This window comes from Limulus polyphemus, unplaced genomic scaffold (assembly GCF_000517525.1).
Source record: "Limulus polyphemus unplaced genomic scaffold, Limulus_polyphemus-2.1.2 Scaffold4743, whole genome shotgun sequence".
In the NCBI taxonomy this organism is placed as follows: domain Eukaryota; kingdom Metazoa; phylum Arthropoda; class Merostomata; order Xiphosura; family Limulidae; genus Limulus; species Limulus polyphemus.
Window position 1 is genome coordinate 18,032 of NW_013670353.1, and position 21,560 is coordinate 39,591.

The 21,560-nt window shown below is 30.5% G+C and overlaps 1 protein-coding gene across 4 annotated transcripts in view; it reads right to left on the reverse strand.

Annotated features, from left to right (window-relative positions):
• Nucleotides 1–622: 622 nt before the first annotated feature.
• LOC106471626 (mitogen-activated protein kinase-binding protein 1-like) overlaps nt 623–21,560 on the reverse strand; it is a 64,417-nt gene continuing 43,479 nt past the window's right edge. For 2 of the 4 annotated variants that reach the window (XM_022400247.1, XM_022400244.1), the window contains 20 exons: nt 18,647–18,758; nt 18,236–18,327; nt 17,046–17,242; nt 16,398–16,592; nt 15,494–15,669; nt 15,171–15,275; nt 13,943–14,123; nt 13,352–13,511; nt 12,498–12,571; nt 11,490–11,567; nt 10,971–11,179; nt 10,593–10,705; nt 9,796–10,063; nt 8,136–8,181; nt 7,445–7,519; nt 7,027–7,117; nt 5,478–5,591; nt 2,793–3,551; nt 1,881–1,957; nt 623–1,564 (listed from right to left, as the gene is read on the reverse strand). In XM_022400247.1, the coding sequence (XP_022255955.1) occupies nt 1,202–1,564; nt 1,881–1,957; nt 2,793–3,551; nt 5,478–5,591; nt 7,027–7,117; nt 7,445–7,519; nt 8,136–8,181; nt 9,796–10,063; nt 10,593–10,705; nt 10,971–11,179; nt 11,490–11,567; nt 12,498–12,571; nt 13,352–13,511; nt 13,943–14,123; nt 15,171–15,275; nt 15,494–15,669; nt 16,398–16,592; nt 17,046–17,242; nt 18,236–18,327; nt 18,647–18,758 (3,485 nt within the window). In that variant the 3' untranslated portion in view covers nt 623–1,201. Of the gene's footprint in view, nt 1,565–1,880; nt 1,958–2,792; nt 3,552–5,477; nt 5,592–7,026; nt 7,118–7,444; nt 7,520–8,135; nt 8,182–9,795; nt 10,064–10,592; nt 10,706–10,970; nt 11,180–11,489; nt 11,568–12,497; nt 12,572–13,351; nt 13,512–13,942; nt 14,124–15,170; nt 15,276–15,493; nt 15,670–16,397; nt 16,593–17,045; nt 17,243–18,235; nt 18,328–18,646; nt 18,762–21,560 lie in introns of all 4 variants that reach the window. The other 2 variants (XM_022400246.1, XM_022400243.1) reach the window with 1 other exon arrangement.

A 21,560-nucleotide genomic window follows, 5' to 3' on the forward strand; every position in this document is an offset into this window, starting at 1 on the left:
AGTATATATTTACATGCATGCTTATATAATATATACAATTCACATACAATAGCATCATTACATAAAATTATGCAATTGCATGATTCTTGAATACAGTCGCTAATGCTTCATTCACCCATATACCTGGATAAATCTTCAGGGAATGCACTGATTAGTATCTATATTTTATATTGGAATAATAGTTCTGATAACACGAGCAAATTGTAGTTTTAAAAGAGTCAGACAAGTAATTTAATAAGGCAAATACTGAAAACAGGAGCAAGATATTTGTAATGCTTTTTTGTTCACTGCTGTTCTAGGTCTGTTATAAAAAAGATCTATATGTAGCCTATATAGTACACTTGAAGTCAAAAGAAACTTGGATCACATATATAAAAAATGAGAATAATTGAAATAGAGTAAGGAATAAAAAATATTATTAAGACATGTTTTACTGTAATCGACAAATTCTAAACACAGTTACTATTAAAACATATACAATAATGTAAGAATTTAATTAAGTAGTGGAAGAAAAAGAGAAAACCTGCTTCTAAATACTATATATATATATATATACACTTTAAAATGAAACTGTTACAATAACCTTTAAATGTTTATCAATATTACCATATATTTTCCTAATACTAGTTAGTTTAAACTTAATATTATAATAAAGCAGGGGTAAAACAAATAAAATCTAAAATCTCTTATTACTGTCATACGTCATAAATCAGCACAACTACATATACTTGTTATGTCTCTTTACAGCATTCTGATAACCACACACAAACACAGATCAATATTACATCTAAAAAGGTTAACATCATAAAATGCCATTTTTTTATTTATACACTAACGAGTTGTTTATTCCTATTACTTGTTTTCTAAACTGTTAAGTTCATGCAGTGTTTGAAATATTTTCACAACTAAGATAAAAATATCTTTGCAATTTCTGAGCTTGACTGTCAGAACTATTTTATTTACTAGGTATGTGTTTTCAAATGTATTAATAAAACAATACACAGTAATGAAGAATATACGAAATGTTTTCATTTGCCTTTATACTTTCTTTGAAATTAAAGTAAAAGGAAGACTCTTCAGGTTTGTTTTTCTTTCAACTATAATTTGAAAGAAATTCTTGGAGTTAGAACCTTCCTGCCTATTTTCCTTCGGAAGTAAAACACTTTCAACATCTGTTGATGATCTATCAGCACAAAAATAACTAATCTGAATTCTCATGACCACCACTCTGATTCATTCTTTGCTCCACTAGGTTGAGAAGTTTGTCTGAGTATTGTTGAAGGAGAGTCATGGCATTAACTATTTCTGGTTGGTTTGTGGGCTCCAGTTTCTTCCCTGTGGTCTGCTGCACAAAATCTGAAGCCACTAAACTGGGAGAATTAATGGATACTCGTTTAGCAGTTCCATGTGAAGTTATAGTGTCTAATGAGTTACTAGAAGGATTCCACAGAGGCATCGGAGGAACAGCTGGCCGCAGATTCTGCTGAGCCTGAAGAACTCCTTGAGCTAAAGTCGTGGTCATGGCAGACTTGTCTGCTGATGGAAGGTCTGTGTCTAATGTTACCTAAAAAAATACCTAAGATCTATCTTAGTCAGCATTGGCACACACTTAAATAAAGAATATTTCTTACAGAGATGTTTTCATGGTATCTAGAGAAGAGCTATCAGTGATATCAAGATGTTATATAGACTTTAATGGACCTAAAGTTTCTAAGTCAGATTGTGCTATATTTTGTTTAAAACACTAATATTCTTCACTTTTAAGTATATTAACACCTGATAAAATTTTCTGAGACACTTGTATTCATTCAAAAACTTCTCTATTCTCTTTCTCTCTATTTGAAAACCATTTATATGATTTCCATTCAAAATTTACTCACCCTTTGAAATATCTGAATGGCATAGTTGGTGACTCTTCTGAGTTCATCTGCAACCTTAACACACAAGTCTTGGGTTACTGTAAAATGATATAAACGTTTGGAAAAGATTGCAAGATGTAAAATTAAAAAGAAAATAACATGAGATGTACTAGTCAAAATAAAACGTAAAATTTTAGAGCAATCAAAATAAAATATTAGTGAACACTGTTGAACTGCACTACCAAACCAAAGAAGAAGAATTTAACATTTTCACCAAATAATAATTCAGCAAAGGAATTTGTCTGTGATCTTCTAGTCTATTCTATTAATCAAAGGGAAAACTAATTAGTCATAGAGAAAGAATTTAATGAAGTTTTCAACTGTACTTTTCACTTCTAGTTAGATCATTCAATTAATTTTCTAAGAGAATTAGAAGTGTTGTAAAGAAATTATTTGGTAAAATTCAACATTGTCTTGCAGACAACTAGTCAGTTAGTTTTACTTTTACAAAAAAGTTAATTCATTATAAGGAAAGATTTTAATAAAGTTGTAACTATTTTCCCACTGCTGTAGGTTTGGGTCTTTAGATATTAGTCAGAAGTTATTAAATGATTTTGGACATCTAATAAAATTAAAATAAAAACAAATTACTGGATGAAAGAAGAGTCCTAAAAATCTAACATTTTGAATACAGATATAAGAGTACCTAGGTTATATTATTTCAAACTTGACAATCCTACAGCTGAAAAAAAAGAAACTAGTTAGAAGTTACTTAGTTTCATCATACATACTGAAAAAAGTGCAAACAGAATTTACTGAAAAAATTAAACAAAACTACACAGGCTTAATGGTTACAGTTAAAAATAACTTGTTTTAAGATAATTTGTAGTAACAAATGTTGTAAGTTTTCACATAAAAATATTGATAACTTACATGGTATGGATGATGCATCAGAAAGTAAAACAAAACCTCTCTCTCCACGTGTTGAAGACACTTCCTCTGGAATAATTCCATTAATGTTTACACCATCCTCATCATTTACTATGGGCAACACTGATAACATTGGTTCCACCTTAGCTTGTGTGCTAGTACTGGTATCATACCCACTGTCTTTTCCCAAACGGCTAAGGTCTCGTTCACTTTTAGATCTAGATGGGTCAATAGTAGGCTGGATTTTACGAGGTGTAAGTGTGTTATACAATCTATTAGATTCAGGAGAGTATCCTCTTCCCTTTCCAAATTCACTGGAACTGAGGCTTCTCTCTCGCCCAACAGAGACCACCCTCATGACAGGATGGGAAGATTGAGGTTCTGTAGGTGAACTATCAGAGGAAGTGGAATCAGGAGGAAGTTTTAAAGGTTCCAAGCCACGGAGTGACAACCTACGTGGTGGTGGAAGATTTGGTACAGACCTTCCTAAGGCACTGACACTGGAAGTGGATGGAGCTTTGGACAGTGGAGAAGCTACTACACCTGAGCGACGAGGAGTTCCAGACACCTTGGCTAAAGTATGAGTTGATGGAACCTTCAGTAGAGGTGACCCAGAAGTGGAAACTTTTTCTTCTCCTTGAAGGGAGCTCATACTAGCACTGCGAGGCATGTTATTCCAAGGTGAGAGTAATCTATTGGAGTTCTGATCACCTGACTGTGTTTTTGCTTGAGCCCAAAGAGGAGCTGTAGAAGACTGGGATACTAGTGGAGATAGTATTTAAAAAAAGCCCCAATTTAATGTATTGTCTAAATATATTAATTTTCAGAAAGACTAGACACCTTTAACAGTCATTACATATGTCAATCATGTAATAAAAAAAAGAAAAAAGGACTAATTATGCAAAATGCTTTAAAACTTGGCTTTGGTTTAAATTAGCCAACTATAATATTAGTTATGCTGTAAAAATCATATTAAGAACAACAGTTTGACATTTTTTTACAGTTTTTCCAGCAAAGTTTGCTTAAATAGAGAAATTCAGCAATGTCTATCAGTTTAAACAAGTTCAAAACATTTTGCCTGTGTTTGCAGATAACAACTATTTACCTACAAGTGCACTGCTTTTAATTCTTATAAAATTTCAATTATTATTCAGAACCTTCTAAATAAGTTGGTTTTCAATAAAGTTGCTGGCACTTTACAAAGAGGATTTAGTGAAGCAATATAGCATTAGATTTTATAGATAGTAGATGAAAAATCCAATCAACATTCTAAATGGAAAATATTTTTAATACTTAAAAGTCTGATGTTAAGATTCAACATGTAAACAAGTAGAGGTGAATTACTGGTTTCACATCTATACAGTCCAAAATTAATAAATTATTTCACACCTGTCAGATCAGAGATACTTTATTTTACTCAAAGTATTAGGTTAGAAAAGCATTACTGGTTTCCCATATAACAAGCTACAAATAAAACATTATTTCACAACCTTCCAGATTACAGTTAAATGACTGGTTTCACACCTATCATATCAGTTATGAATAATTAGTTTCATCATGTGTTATGTAAGAGATGAATGGTTTCAGCAACTATTACCTCATAGATGCCACACTTCATCACTTGTTAGCTTAAGAAATGAAATATGTTTCAGTACCTATCAGCTTATTATTTAAAAGTAAGTATTCATTATTTTGGAAACAAATTACTGAAGTTGATGTATAGCAGCACATCACAATGAAATTTGTTAAACATTGGTATGATGCCAGGAACTACAAGAATTTATTTGAGATATCAGAGGATCAAGATAGTCAACCTGGGACCTTGATTTTAATTTTGATCCATAATAAATGTAGAGTATTAGACAGAATAAATTTTAAAGAAAATGGACAGTACTGAATTCAGACTTCGACATCAACCATGTCTTCAAGATATCCAAGTTCAACTGTAACTGAATTAGTTACTTTCCCAACATTAATTATGCTCCAGGTCTTCTAGTGTGGGAGCATGATTTCTAGATTATTGCCTTTCTAAACAGCAGTTTAAGCTCATTTCTGTACAAATGTATGGTAAAATAAATTGCTTACCTGACTCAATTATTTTACATCCAGGCTGAAACCATACAGACCTAGTTCGAAGTCTGCCTAGTGTACAAATTTTAGATCCAGAAATATTAGCCTTAAATTATGAGAAAATGAAAGACTTTGGTCATGATCATCCCTGTCTGACTAAACATCAGAGTCAAGTTGGAACATTACTGACTCAGGTTGAAAAAAAGATTTTTAACTAATATTATGTTAAAGATAGAAGGCAACTGAGACTAGTGAACCTAAATTTTAGGTTATGATGAGCTGTTTCTAATTTAGTGAACTTTTCTGTAAAATAAAAAAACAGGCTTTTCTTGGATTTCTTTCATTTTTTTAGTAATTGCAAACATAATCAAACCTATATTATCAGAATGTTTATGTGGTAGTCTTTGAAAAAAAAATTCAGAAATATTTGATTTGGTCTTTTTTTTTTGGAAACTAAGACAACAGTATTATTGCCATTATGCACAGTCCTAAAAGTCAATTTTAAAATATCTGGAGAATGCTGTCAAACAGAGAGATCACAAGTTACAATCTGGTTAAATATAAAAATACTAAGAATTGAAGTTTCTTTTTCAAAGTGATTTGGGTTTTATTAGTTACCTGCTAAGCTTTTAGGAGTGGGTGCAGTAGGGAGAAGTCTACGGCGTGCTGAGCTTGGGGTGCTTAAGTCACTAATTGATGCAGTCCTACGGATCGAGTTTTCTGTAGAAGGTTCTAAAGGACCAGGAAGGGTGCATGTGATCAAAGTATTGGTGGCATTGATTATCATGCCACATAATAAACAGAGTATAACAAGATCACATTTAAAGATGGTCTATTTCTTGTTGTTTTTATGAATTTGACACCAACTAATTTACTGCACATTTCTTAAACTTATAAGAGGTCAATCACAGATAGAAAGTTCAGGTTATTCTCAAACTATCCAAATAAAAAATATCATAATGAGCAATTATCTAACACTAAAACTAATCCAAACTACAAAATTATTTCTTCCATGAGTACAGCTAGAACATTATATAAAAATGTTTAATAAGTCATTAACTAGATTATATTTGATGTTACATTTAACCCTCCTATTACACTCAGAAAATAGGTATGCCTGTTATGTTTTGGGTTAGTCATACTGACTCTATTTAAATTCAAACAAATTGAAATGGCATTATACTGGTAAATTCTTTTTTTTCCAGTTTCTAAACTTTTTATGTTAAATATTAGAAATGAATTAAACTCTCTTTATAATAAAGTCATAGATATAGTTAATTACATAATAACATTATGGAGACCAGTGTTGAATCAAATAGATCTAAAACATAATATGAAAGGTAAACAGGCATTTTCAAATATAAATCATTCAAACACAAGATTTCAAATTGGGCGTAAAATGCAACTTGAAATATGAAACAAAGCAAAATGAACAAAGATTTTTAAATATGGTATAGTATTTTGTAGTGTTTTAAATATTTCTTCCCAATAAATATATGATAACAAATGCATAAAAATAGGGTTCTCAGCTTTCATTTGGTTCATATTAAAGTAATGAGGGTGTAAAAGCAAGAGCTCCTTACATGCATACTAATTTTCAGAGTGGCAAGGGTAAGAATACAAGTTATGTCATACAAAATTAATCATACTAAACATTTTGAGATATTTTTGTTAAATTCCTTTGCTTTACAATACACATAATGACTAACTAAATATTATTAAGTTTTTATCATGAATTCTATACTTATTCCTTATAACAACACATTTATGTTTTATTAGGTACAATCATGCACTTAATTATTGTTTATGAAATATAATAATTTATTTATTCTTTTTCAAGTATAATAATGTATTTATTCCCTACTATTAAGTTTTTATCATGAATTCTATACTTATTCCTTATAACAACACATTTATGTTTTATTAGGTACAATCATGCACTTAATTATTGTTTATGAAATATAATAATTTATTTATTCTTTTTCAAGTATAATAATGTATTTATTCCCTACTAAGTCTAATCATGTGCTTATTAATATAATTATTATATCTGTTCTCCAACAAGTATAATCATAAACTTGTTCTTGAGCAAATAAAATCATGCTTTTAACTTTATAAAATAGATTTGAAACTATTTTCATATTATAACAGTCTGTAATTGACCTACCAGTTTTAGGTTTCACTGTTGTCTCATTGCCTGTGGCATTATGAAGATCTCCCATACTTTTACTGGTGCTTAGACCGCCTTTCCAACCAAGCTATAAATGAGTAAAAGAGGTTTTAAAACTTCCAAATTTTAACTTTGTAAAAAAAATACACCAAATCAAGAACAATACATAAAATAACTGATACATATATCAGTGTTCAAGTTTCTATTTTATTATCAAAACATAATCACATAATTCATTTCCAGTCAATTCCATGAGAGCAAAAGCACTGTAATTACTCATCTATATGGATATAGATGTAACATATTTCAACTTTTTCATTGTATTTTCATCATCCACTTCTCTTTATAAACAGCTTCTAACTAAAGTGTATTTAGGTTTGCAAAAATAATAGGATAGGAATAAAAAAAAACTTACAGTTTCTAGCTTCTTTCGAGCCTCATTTAAAGCTTTAGTCAGCTCTTCTCTTTTGTTTGGCTTAATGTCAGTTTTCTGTTTATATATACAAGCGTAAGAAAAAGGAAATTTCATAGATTAACTATTTAAACAGTTTTACATATAAAGATCAAAAAATGCTCAAATAATGCTTGAATAATTATATTAATAATATAATATTTCAGTAATACTTGTTAACAAAGAAGAATATTTTAACTCATGCAATGAAATCCAGTGAGTAAATATGGTTTGTTTCCAATATTTACACAAAGCTACACAAGAGCTGTCTTTCCCTAATTTTAAACTGATAGACTAGAAGGAAAGCAACTAGTCATGAGCACTCGCCACCAATTCTTGGGCTACTCTAACTGAATAGTAGGATTTGATCATCATTCTTGTAACACATCTATGGCTCCAAAGTATGGAACATGATCTTTATTTTTTTGTGACAACAGGATGCAAACTGTGACAAGTCTTCAGATTCATCATCCGGTATGTTAAACACTAGGCCACACTAATGAATATGAGAAAAACAACAACTTGAATAGCATTGCTTAGTAAAGATGTTCTAGAGCTTTCTTCATGAAATAACTAGACTATTACTATCTGTCTTGCCTGATATTATGACGCCTTTTTTTTCTAAAAAACAACTTGATCATAATAGCTGTCTTACCTGACGGTCTGAGGTTTTTTCTTTCTCTGTCTCTGAGTTAGTTGGTCTACAAAAAAGAAATGCTGTTAATTCTTTTTTATACTAATATTTACTTATTTAAACTTTTAAGATACATTACCTATCTTAAAGAAAATAATCATCAGTATTCTAAGAAAAAATGACTACATCTCCAAAAACATTATGGTGGTCTTGAAACTATTTAAGGAATTTTCAGTCAATTTTTTTGTTATATTTGATTACCCAGAGACACAAAAATTGTGATATACATAATAAGTAGTTCAAATTCGATGACGAGGAACCCACTTTGAGACTAATAATGGCTGGAGACGGCTTGAATGGGTAATAAAGAAAAACTTGTACATTTGCTGTTATGTTAAACTTATATTAAAGTTTTTCTTCATTACCCATTCAAGACGTCTCCAGCCATTATAATAAGTAAAATATTTAACTTTAGTGAGAGTAATTCAATGATTGCACAAAGGTGGTATATACTAAAGTATTGACTGCTGTCTCAACTAAACAAGTTCAGATACATCATGAAATGATATTCTACTAGTGAAACAAATAACAATTTAACTCTTGTTATAGTTCAGATTTATCAGAATACATAAAGCTGTAAGTTAAGATTATACAGTTTCAATTTCATCCAATTACTTCTTGATTCGCTTCCATACCTATAATAATGTCTTCATTAACACTCTTTACTTACTTAATCTATTCAAGATATTTGTTATATAAAAAACATGTAAAAAAAGACATTATGCTGTTTAACATAACACTTCTTGTACAATGAATAACAACTAAAGTTACCTCACACATAAGACAATTTGAAAGAATAACCATAACTAAATACTAATTTGATTTTTCATATATGCAACAATTAGTTATTTTACTATGAAAGGTTAGTTGCACTTTTTAAAATAATGTTCTTACTTCCATTCTGCCATTGTAGAAGTAAATTTCCCCCATCATTGACCATGCTCAACCTGATGACTATGATAGTATGCTATTACCTAACACCACAACTTGCATTGTAATAAGCTTCTCTGAAGGATGGCTAGATCAACCTTAGTTTTCTGTAATTTTTTACTTTATCACTAAAATGTTTGGGGCAGTATGTGCATTCATGGTTTATGTTCTTCTACAGAATGCTATGAATTATCTTGTAGACAGGTGATTGTAACGTGTGCAATTTGAAAGTGATTACTTTCCGAGTCTGCAAGCTTTGGTAATGGCAATTATTTTCATGGTGATATACTATTTAAATGTTTTTTTACATTCTCATGTAGGTATCTTTATTTTATTTTGCCAATGTTATTCACTGAGTAATAGACTATCACCTTTGAAACTGAAGTGTCATGGGCTATGAATCTCTTTCGTTATTACACTGTATGAATGCTCATCCAAGGAAATGCTTGTGACTTCTGGTTATTCCTCTAGCCATAAATGTATTTGTGGCAGCATGGTACTGTTAAACATTCAAGAATATATATATATATATATATATATATACACATACACAGACACATGTTGGAGCTGGGCATGTTACCCACGGCAAAGTGGCTTGCATCTATGTTTTAGATATCCAAATCCTTTTTATAACATAGAATTAATCTCATTTACTCATTTTTCAAGCTTATTACACAAAATTTCCAATTACCGAACTAATGCTGTATGTAGTGAACGTGCTAAAAACTTGGCTGATATGCTGTGCCGTGGCATATATCCTGTATCACTGTCTACTGCATTTTCTGTATGGCTGTCTACAGGACCCTTCTCCAAGCTTTCATAATTACTCTTCATGTACTTTTCTCTTTTTCCCAAACGCTCTAAGTTTTCAGTGCTGATACTGAAGGAATGAAGAATGGAGCGGTTCTCATCAACTGGAGTTCCTGAATCTTCATCATCACTGTTAAGCTCATTGTAATCTGAAATAAGTCAACTGAAGTTCATCATGATGATGTAACAAAATGAACTTTCTTGACGAATTTATTACTTCCAAAAGAACTAAATATTTTCATGATGTATCTTAGTTGAATTTGGAAATAACTTAGACCAATCCAATACTTGTTTCATGCAGCTTTTATAATTTTTGTTTTTATATTTATTTCCTGTTTCCACATGATTCCTTTAAAATGAATATTACGAAAAAGAAACAGAAAAAGAAAAGACAGAGGCATAAAATAAATATTCGTGAGAAACAACGAAAACTTAAAACATGCTATTTGGTAAATAATACAATGAAAGAAAATGATGCAAAACTGATTATAATTCTAATATGTACAAGAGAAATCAAATCTTGAAACAGCTTTGTTAAGAAAGTTACCAATATCATTCAACTGTATTTATAATAATAACATAAAATAATAAGTCATACTACTTCTTAAAACCTCAAAACAAATAACATCAATTACGTCTGTATGTAGCTATTACTTAAAATCCTAAAAAAACACCAACCTGGGGCATTGATAACAGGAATGTCTCGAAATCTTTCCGTTTTTGAGGGTCGTCTTTGTTTTTTTCTGCTTTCTCGCAAGTTATCTTCATTTGTAGTGTTGACATGGAAACACCTAGATATGTATCCATCAATAGTACTTTTTTATATTAATTAAGTTACATCTATTATTTAACTAATTACATTATTTCTGTAATTCAGTCATTAAAACTTATATTTTGAGCACTGTAATGTCATTACTAATTCTATACTTGAAATATTACTAATAGGATGTTATTTGTTTTCTTAGTAATTATTTCTGAACATAAGATTGCATTATTAAATTATCTACACTTTTTATGGATAGATATTATAGATGACAAAATATAATTATTTGATACCTGTCTCCCATCTCTGAAATGTCCTCTGACTGGAGGTAATAGACAGTTTCACTACCTTCTGTATCAGATCGTTCATCCTCAGCCTCTACATCCTCTAGCTTCAGACTACTGGCACTACTTGAATCTGTTGGATGACGAGCTCTTGCATCTTTCTTTCCTCCCAATGGGGAGATCACTCGGTCAGTCTCTTTTCCTAGTTTCAAGGTGACCTGTCAAACATATTATACATAATATGTTAACACTTAAACATATTTCTAAAAATAAACAATATTAATCTCACTCAAAGATTTAGTTATATTTATCCGTTAAAATAATGTTTAAACAGTGATAAAATTAACAGCTAGGAAACTTAAGACAGTATAAGATATTTTTTTCTTTATATCTATACAATTTAGGTATTTTACTATGAAGTAACATTTTCAACCACTGTAGTTTTATCTTGCATTTAATAAGAGTTGCTATGCAAGTACTGAATTCAGTACTTGCATAGCAAAGTCATAAAGTACACAAAAATTTTACCTGCTTCTGGTAGCTGCCACTCTGGGTTTCCTGCATGCTTTCTTCAGACACCTCAAAATCTCCTTCATATCTACCATCCTATTAAACAGAAAGTTTAATGTTAGCAAGATTGGGTTTGTTATAAAGCACAAAATCTTAGCACATATTGAGTAGGTGATTTAATATCATATCCTTGAAGTTTCTTGGAAGAAAAACAACTCACTACTTTCACATTTTCACCTTAACTAGTTGTCATCAGTAATACCTGTGAACACTGATTTACAGACATGGAACATTTCCTGATGATTGTTAACTCAAATTAAAGTCAACTCTTGAAATTATGCAATACAGACTGTTATTCAAGTAAAACTGACATCCTGAGATTAAACAGTCTAAAACTGTTAACTCACATTAAACTAACATCTTGAGATTAAACATTCTAAAACTGTTACTCACATTAAACTGACATCTTGAGATTAAACAGCCCAAACTGTTATTAGCATTAAACTCACATCCTGAGATTAAACAGTCCAAAACTGTTATTCACATTAAACTAATATCCTGAGAGTAAAAACAAACTTTTAAAGCTACACCAACCTCTTGAAATTAAACAGTAGAGACTGTTATTCAAGTTGAACTAATATTTGGAGATTAAACAATATAGAATGTCACTAAAACTAGAAGTACTTCCTCAAATTAATAAATATAAACTATTATGTGGAGATTAAACTTATATTTTGATTATAACATATTATATGCAGGTTAAACTTACTTATTAATGTTGAGTGATTTCATGGAAGTTAAACAAATTTTTATTAAACAAGGTTTTCAACCTTATTATGCTTTAGTCATATTTTTAATAATATTGACAGCTGACACTGGATAAGGATAAATACAATAATACACTCGAAAAATCTTGACTGCTAGGAGGAGTAGCTTCAAAACTTGCACTTTTATGAAACAAGGTTTTTTTCAACTCAAGTTGTATCTTACCATTAAATATTTTGAGGATACAGTACAGTTAATTACCTGTTTTTGTTTTGTGATGGACTCTTTTCGATATCTGAATTCAATAGCAGAGATATTCTGTTCCCCTTGTTTATCTATATGAAGTTTAAATGTAATTAAGTAAACAAGAAAAGAACCAAGTAATAAATACAGTTGTATTGCTTTGTATTAAAATAAAAAAGTACTCCAATCTTCTTAATATATATATATATATGAAAAAAGTCCAATGCTGACTACAATGGACATCTAGCTACTTTATAAATTTCAAAATAAGAAAAATGAAGGTTCTAAATAAACTAAAGAAATGAAAATAACAATCACCAACTAATCAATCAAGGAAACAAAGAAAAAACTTGCAATGTATATACATTTGTGAAATGAAATTTTTTTCATTTGAAGACAATATTTTCAAAAGGCTCAACATCATGATAAGATCCAATTAAAGATACAAGAAGTGAAAAAATATTATAATAACTTTTATTGTTTCTTTATTTTCATTCCATTTAAATTAAACTATCTTAAATTAGATGAGTGTATTTAAGACATAGTTACTGTTGTAGCTGCACCCACTTTCTCTACATCTTATGTATAATAAATCACCATTTAGAAAAAATATTATTCTTCAATCATTATTTCTGTTAGTTTCTGAATTTAAGAAGAGATGAAACTTATTGCAAACTTGCTAATTGCTAAAATAAGATTATAAGTATATAAATAAATATATGCATACATATAAATATTTACACACAAATATCATCATGAAAATTATAAATTATACAGGAGAATATATATCATCATTAATTAAATGGAATCTTTCATGGAATTTTTACGAAGAAATCAGTAAATAAACAATGAAACTTTTATCACATACATACTTGGAATGTTTGGGAAAGGTATGACTGAATCAGAGTTAAGGTAGGATTTTACAATCAAACCCTGTCCATCCAATCTCTGTGCCCAGCGGCCACGAGGTTGAACAGGAGGTGGATTTCGTTGTTCTATGTTACGGTTAGTATCACTGAGGTCCTCAAACATCTATATCAGTATAACAATCAACAAGAAGATCAGACAATCAATTAAACAAAAAAGTTTCTGATTCAACAGCTATAAAATATTAAAAGAAACAAAATGTACTACACAACTGACTATACATCAACAAAAAATTGCAACTGATTCATTAACTTCAATGAAAAAGAACATAATTATCAAAGTTCTGATTTTATTGAACAGCATACTGCTGTCACTTTTGAATGATGAGGGAATGAAGAGACCAATGAAATTAAAATATTTCTTCTGCTTTATAGTATTTGCTCCAAACACAAATCTAATATTAATTTTATATTTATCATACTTTGCTATTCATACAGAAATATGTTTACTATAAACAAATGCTGGGTGAATATTTCAGTGAGTAAGGAATAATAACATTTCATAAATGAATTAAACAATCACAAGCAGCCTTGTACCTGTTTCTTGGCCCAGAATGGTAGCTGCCCCATACTGAACCGATAACCAGGGGTATTTTCCTCCATATCTTCCCTATTATTCTTTTGTGCATCAGGATAGAAATTATTATTGTTCATTTCTGCCTTTTCAGCCTCTTTTTCCAGAGTCTGTAGTGGTTTGGTGACAGCAACAGCACTCCTCCTGAACAGATAAATGTCTGAGTTAGTTTTTAATTTACTTAAGTCTTAAACACAACAATAATCCTGGATAAATATTTATCAGACTGATATGTACATTCTGAGACTAATGTGAACAACAATGAGTTTTCATCTGACTTGAAGTTTACACTACCTCTAACTACAACATTGATCATGGATTTAAGTTTAAATTAATCTATGCTTATCAGGAACAGATGTTTATTAGTTTTAAGTTTACACTTATTCTAGTTACAACCCCAATCTTGGATAGATTTATGTCAGATTTAAGCTTAAGTTTCACCTAGAAATGTATGTTAGGTTAAAATTTTCATTAGTCTCAATTGAAATATCGATCTTGTACTGATGCATGAAAGACTTAAGTTTACATAAATCTCAACAACAATACTGATGACAGACAGATAAACACCAGACTAAAGCTCATTTTGCTAGACTAATCTCAACCTAAACAATTACTTTGGAAAATGTTCATCAGAATGAAGGTTAACTGATGAATAATTTTAACTAAAACAATAATCCTGGAAAGATGCACTTGAAGTTTAACTTTACCCTTTTCAATCAAATGCAACCAAACCATTGTAACCCAACAGATTGAAAATAGTATTGCAAAAATATTTTAACTCATAGAATTCCTGGACAGAGATGTATGCAACAAAAGTGTTTGTTAACATTAGTTCAGTATCCTCCTAGATAGGTAGGTGTATGACAGACTTAACTATATAATTAGTAGACAGGTCATCCAAAGTAGTAATTAGCTAGTGATTCTTTTTAAAATTAAAAACTACCTAGCTAAATGATATGAAATATGCAGAATAGTAATAACTTTATGAATTAAATATATTCAAACTTAGTCAAAGTTTTTCAACGTCTTGAAAGTTAAAGTTAACCCTCAAATGAATGATATGCTTTTATCCTACTCATTACCGACGAGGTACACTTGTTACATGATATTGATAAATAAAATTTGTTTATAAAGCTGATGAGTCACACACATGGACTCATAGGTGACTCTAAGGTTAGTGATGAGACTCACCTTCCATCCTGCCAAACACTGGGGAGAGTTGTGGTTTCAGGAAGGTTCTGTCGTGACAACATAGCCTGTGTTATCTCAACTGGAAGCTTCCATAGGAAGATACATCTACAAAAAAATCACAATAATGTTTTAGGTGGTTTTGCTGGATAAAAACAGCAGATGAATTTACAGCAGGGATTTTAATCATTTTTCACTTTTATTCTTGATTCTGCCTTTTGTTTCTACTCACAATGTTACATATGTATTACAACAATGTGGCTTTGGTTTTTATACATTTTGATATATATGTTCCTTGAATATCAAATTAATACCTAAATACCTACCCATCTCCTGACACTGATATCAAGTGTTTCCCATTATTGGTAAACTTAAGTCCAGTGACCAGCTCTGAATGACCAAACATGGATGCCACACATTCTCCACTATAGTAGTCATAGATATACAAACTCTTATTGGTACAGCTGGTGGCTAAGTAGGTTCCCGTATTGTCTAGCATAAGCTGAAGCAATAAGAATGCAATAATCCAATCAATTTTACCTCATTAATCATAAGCTTTAAAGTAAATCATATGAATTAATATAATTCCTATTCAAATACATAAGCATTATCCATAAGATCACAATATGATAAAAGTTTTTTTACACAATGAAATACTTTTTGAACTGTCAAGAACAGTAGATATGTCTATCATAGGTACATTGCTGTTTATAGTGTGTTTGTTTATCATGTGACATACAAAGTGAACAGGGATACATATATAAATACTAATCACCATATGAGTATTAGTTGCTTGTAACTAGTTGGTGTAGAAGCTTACATGTCACCTTCATATACTAATACAGGGACAAATCCACATGTTCAACATTAGCTTTAATAACTTGCATATCATTTCTACATGTTTTTTTATTTTGTTTATTCACTTAAATCTTGAATTTTTATAAAGACACACACTATTTTCCAGAAATAACAAATTAGTGGCTTTTGCTGTTCATATTAGTCTCATTTTCATGAATCCTTCATTACTTAGATGTATTAACTTAATTTAGAACATCAATTAGGTTGTCTATATTTTAAGAACGTTGAGTTAAGAAAATTTGATTTATATAACAGTGAAGTTAATTAGGATTCAAACAATTCTACCATAGCCAGACACATACAAAATATCATTTTTTCTGGTCATATTTAATCTGAATATAATTATCAACCAGACTTCACTTCTTTACCTACCTTAATAAGTGTTCCATCTTCTCCCTGGGATCCACGGAAGCTGCGTGTATTTTTAACACTGTTGACACTGTATACACGGATGTTGCGATCCTGGCATGCTGTTAAGATATGTTGCTGGGTGTTGTCTACTTCCATGTCATAAAGTGTAGTCTTACCCACCACATGATGTTCCCTCACAAATGATAACTGAGGAGCCTTTCAAAACAGATAAAATAGAAAAGCATTTGTAGTGCATGAATATTTACATCTTTAAACCTAAATCTTACCTGACTAGAACAAATAAAGATACAGTCACAAAAAATGTCATTATATCTTATAAGATCATGTCTCTCACCAAAGAAAACTTTCACAAGACAGAAAAAACACAATTCTCACGCTAATACACTATTTGTTTAAAACGAACCAAGTAATAAAAAAATCGCCTTTCAAGTTCAAATAATCAAAAAGACATAAAATACCAAATAATAAATTGTGCCAGAAAAATTATCATCATTTATAAAACATGCACATACAAACGTAGTCTGACTTCTTGTTTGTAAAAGCAACAAAACTAAACAAAATATTATAAAACAATAAATATATAAAGAATTACATAATCAAGATGAAACACACAGTATTCAATATTTAAGCAATTACAAAGGTACATACAAGTTGAGCTCGTCTAAAAATGATTGATTTATCTGCTCCACAGGAAATCATCTGATGCTGACTGGCAGTTTGGACAAATCGAATTGCAGTGATAGAAGAGGAATGATCATCCAAAGTTTGTTGAAAGGAATAACCGTGATTGACATCAAATACATGTATCAATCTGTCTCTACTTGCAGATGCTAAGTATCTCCTCCCTAACAAGTAGATAAAGACAACATATAACTTTCATTAAATCAATAACACTTCTAGCTGTGGCTATCTAATATGGAATGTTTCTAATGATAGTATTTGATTCTATATGACTCTATTGGATGCTTCTTCTTCTTAAAAACTTATAAACTATCAAAGAAAGTATTCATTATGTTACCTTACCAATAACAGCTTGCATCAATCTAATCTTAATTAAACTATTAATCCTGCCAGAAGGAAAAGAAGTATATAAGACAGTTTGAGATAATAAATTCTATTTCTTTTTATGATTATGTTTATCGTTCCTTTATTATTTCCTTCTATCTTTAGTTTATCTATAAATTTTTAATTGCATTAAAATGCAAACTCACCTTCTGGATAATCATTTGTATTTTGAGTAAATATGTACATACGATGAAACTGACACCAGCTTCACTAGCGGAGACATATAAATACTATTAATGTAGCAGAAGATTATGCAAATTTATGATCACATGAGGTTATACCCATGTGACCTACTCAGGGAATAAATACCCCGCCAGAAGCTTCATTAAGAGAGAGAGAGAGAGATTCCTGAGATAGTTAATGAATGATACAGTTAGTGAATTAGTGCTGTTTATCACTCGATATTGTTATTAATATTGAATATTATTTTTGGAATATTGTGTTTCCTGTATTTTTTTAGGAATTAGGTTTTTCTTTCTGGTTCTTTTTCCTGGTTCCATTATTTGAAATAATATTGATATTTATGATATATTGTTTATTAACAATAGTGTCAAGTCCTGGCCAGAGAAGTGTTTATTAACTGTGTTTTGGTAAGTGTTGAATTTATTTCTAAGTGTTGTTATTGTTGAATAATTTTGTTTAACCCTGATTGTAGAGGTGTGTTCATTTTAGACAATTACAAGTTTCAGCCTTAATCAGAATTCTGACAGATTCATTATTTTTACAATACAAAACAAAAAACAGTGGGAACTTTTTAAAGCATTAATTCTCACCATTAATAGGCTTAGAATATTCTAAACACAGCACTTCAGAATCATGAGCTTCTAGTTTACAAGAAACCTCCATCATTTGAAGATCACAGATTCTGAAAAAAAAAATCCAAATTTTTTTCCTTAAAACTAAATACTTCTTTCAATTGAAACTTGCAGAAATAGTAAATGAACATTTTACTTCTGAAGTATAACTTGTTTGGCATAAATGTAAAACAATGTTTGTATTCTGAAATTGCTATCAACTGAAATTTTTAAAACTACTACAACAGAAATGAGTGTTTATTCTCTCATAAAGGTGAAATCATATAACTGTTTTGCATTTTAGATTGATAACAGTAGCTGTTTTAAAACAACTTTGTAATGTTAAGCCAGTGTAGTTATATGTGAACTTTATGATTCCCTGCTAGTTACCTAATGTTTCCTGAACGATCCCCAGCAGCTAAGTGATGACCATTGTGACTGATGCGAAGACATCGGACTCCATTTTTTCCATCGTATGTTGTATCTACTTTGTCATTGCTTCCTGCTATTTGAGAAAAAGATTATTTTTATTATAGTCCACTGACAGAAAACCCAAATTCCAGAGTTTCCAAATTTTGTTTCAAATACATGCCAGTAAAAAATCTATAGGTGACTAATTCTAAGTTTAAAAAAATATTTTGAATATTAATCAGGCTTTAGTTTGATATTTGTGAAGAAAGCAAGTTATATTATAAAATATTTACTTCTACCCTCAAAGTATCCTTCATTAGGCTTACAGCATCTAGATTTAATATAACACCAGCTAAAACAGCTAAACGTATGTGTGTGTATAAATATATACATACACATTAGTACTATGTGTAGCATATTCTAGTTGAAATATATCCTGCCTTTTACTTTTATAATATCAAAATATAAATTTGGTCTGTTTTGAATTTTGTATAAAATTACTCAAGGGATATCCGTGCAAGCCATCCCTAATTTAGCAGTGATAGACTAGAGGGATTGCAGCTGGTCAACACCACCCACTGCCAACTCTTGGGCTACTCTTTTACCAACACATAGTGGAATTTACCATCACAATATAATGTCCCCACAGCTGAAAGGGTGAGCATGTTTGGTGATTAGAATTTGAACCCAGAACCTGCAAATTGCAAGTCAAATGCTCTAACCACCAGGCCATGCCAGGCTGAAAGCATGAATATAACATTGGTTATTGTCACAAGCAGCTTACTTCTTTCTGCATTTCAAATAATAAAATATGTGTTATTAAACAAATGATGTACAACAACTTATTCTAAAACCAATTAAGAAGGATAGTAAGCACAATTTAAGATGCCTAATGATAGTGATGCTAAACCATTATATAAAGAAGTACTTTTACTTTTAAAATTTCATTTTATCATCTGAGACATTTAAAAATTACTAAGCATGACTTTAATGAACTTTTCTCATATCATTTACTAATGATTTCCTAAATCATTTTTATAGGCATTTTTAACTCTGTCAACAGCTAACTTCTAAACACCACTGTCTTATATGGCTAGTACCACATTCAACAGTACATGTAACTTACTAATATATTGCATAACTATAAACAATCTCTAACAGAATATGACCTTTTGAATGAAGGTAAGACAACTAGTTTATCAGATCATGCCTGACATGTTTAGATGATGGAGAGGTATATTTTTCACTATAAAACTGACATGTATTTGGATGGAATGAGTAAGTATTAACTAATTTATAAGAGTGACTCATAAATGTTTAAATTATAATTTAAAAATTTTATTGAAATGTAGCAAGGAAGTGTTTGTAAGAAAATATAGTCACTGGTTTATCAGAATATGACTGATAAGTGTTTGGATGAAAGTAAGATGACCAGTTTATAAATATGACTGATAAGTGTTTGGATAAAGTAAAATGACCAGTTTATAAATATGACTGATAAGTGTTTGGATGAAAGTAAGATGACCAGTTTATAAATATGACTGATAAGTGTTTGGATGAAAGTAAAATGACCAGTTTATAAATATGACTGATAAGTGTTTGGATGAAAGTAAGATGACCAGTTTATAAATATGACTGATAAGTGTTTGGATGAAAGTAAAATGACCAGTTTATAAATATGACTGATAAGTGTTTGGATGAAAGTAAGATGACCAGTTTATAAATATGACTGATAAGTGTTTAGATGAAAGTAAAATGACCAGTTTATCAAAATGACTAGTAAATGTGTTGGACAATGGTAGAAAAATGATATATTCACTCTAAAGAAGGAAGGTAAACCCTCCAAAAGCACTCAGGTAATGGGTTCCTTTGTTTTATGATTTACCAAAGTTTTGAACCTGTTTGGTTTTTCAGTAAAATGACAGTTTATCATTATACAAATGATAAATGTTTAGATAGCAGAACAAACGTATGATTAAAAATAGTGATTAGATAGTGGAAAAACACAAAATTATCTTCCATATTATAAAACCTCTATGACGTATTACATACGGAAATACAGTAGTCATTCATAAACACTGAATAATCCATGTATATGGTGAATTTATTAACAGAAAAAGCATTATCATAGAAAATACAAAATAATACCAATCCAACTGTAGAATGCACTAGTACTTTGTATGTGAGCCTTTTTCATTATATATATTAGTTCATGCTACTATACATGTTATAAATGTACAGTTGTGAAATACAGTTCCAGGAAGAAGCAGGAATAGTTTTTTCTGGGACTCCACACAATTACTGTTACAAAATGTTGGGATTCCACCACCCCTCCCCCCTATAGTCATACTTTACTGTATGTTAGAACTCTGCGTTTTTTCCTGCAGTTGCACCTTTATGATTTTAAAACTATAAGATTGTGTTTCTTGAGGTCGAACACCCCATCTTAGAACACCCATCATGACTGTGGTATTTGAATGCCTTTTCATCCTTAATTTCAGACAACAAATGCCAGCAAAACTTTATGAATTACTTGTCAGCCAAAGTTTCTCAGAATCATATTCTGTGGGTACCATTTTCTGCATTCCATCTTCTGGGATACCAATATTTATTTATTCCTATGTATTTGAGACTGTGATAGAGAGCAAGGCTAAAGGCTGTAAAAAGTGAGGTCGAACCCAGAGAAAAATGGGTCACAAGTGTCATAGAGTTGTTGCAGTCCAGCTACAGTGATTGTGTGAGGAAGGCACAGGAAAGAAGGGCATGGTGAGTATTGACAGCTAATCTTCTGGGTGGAGAAGCTACAAACAAATGATTATTTCAGACTTAAAAAATCTGGAATGTGTTTTGTGAAAAAAAACTATATACACTGAGTGGTCACAAGTAAATAGAC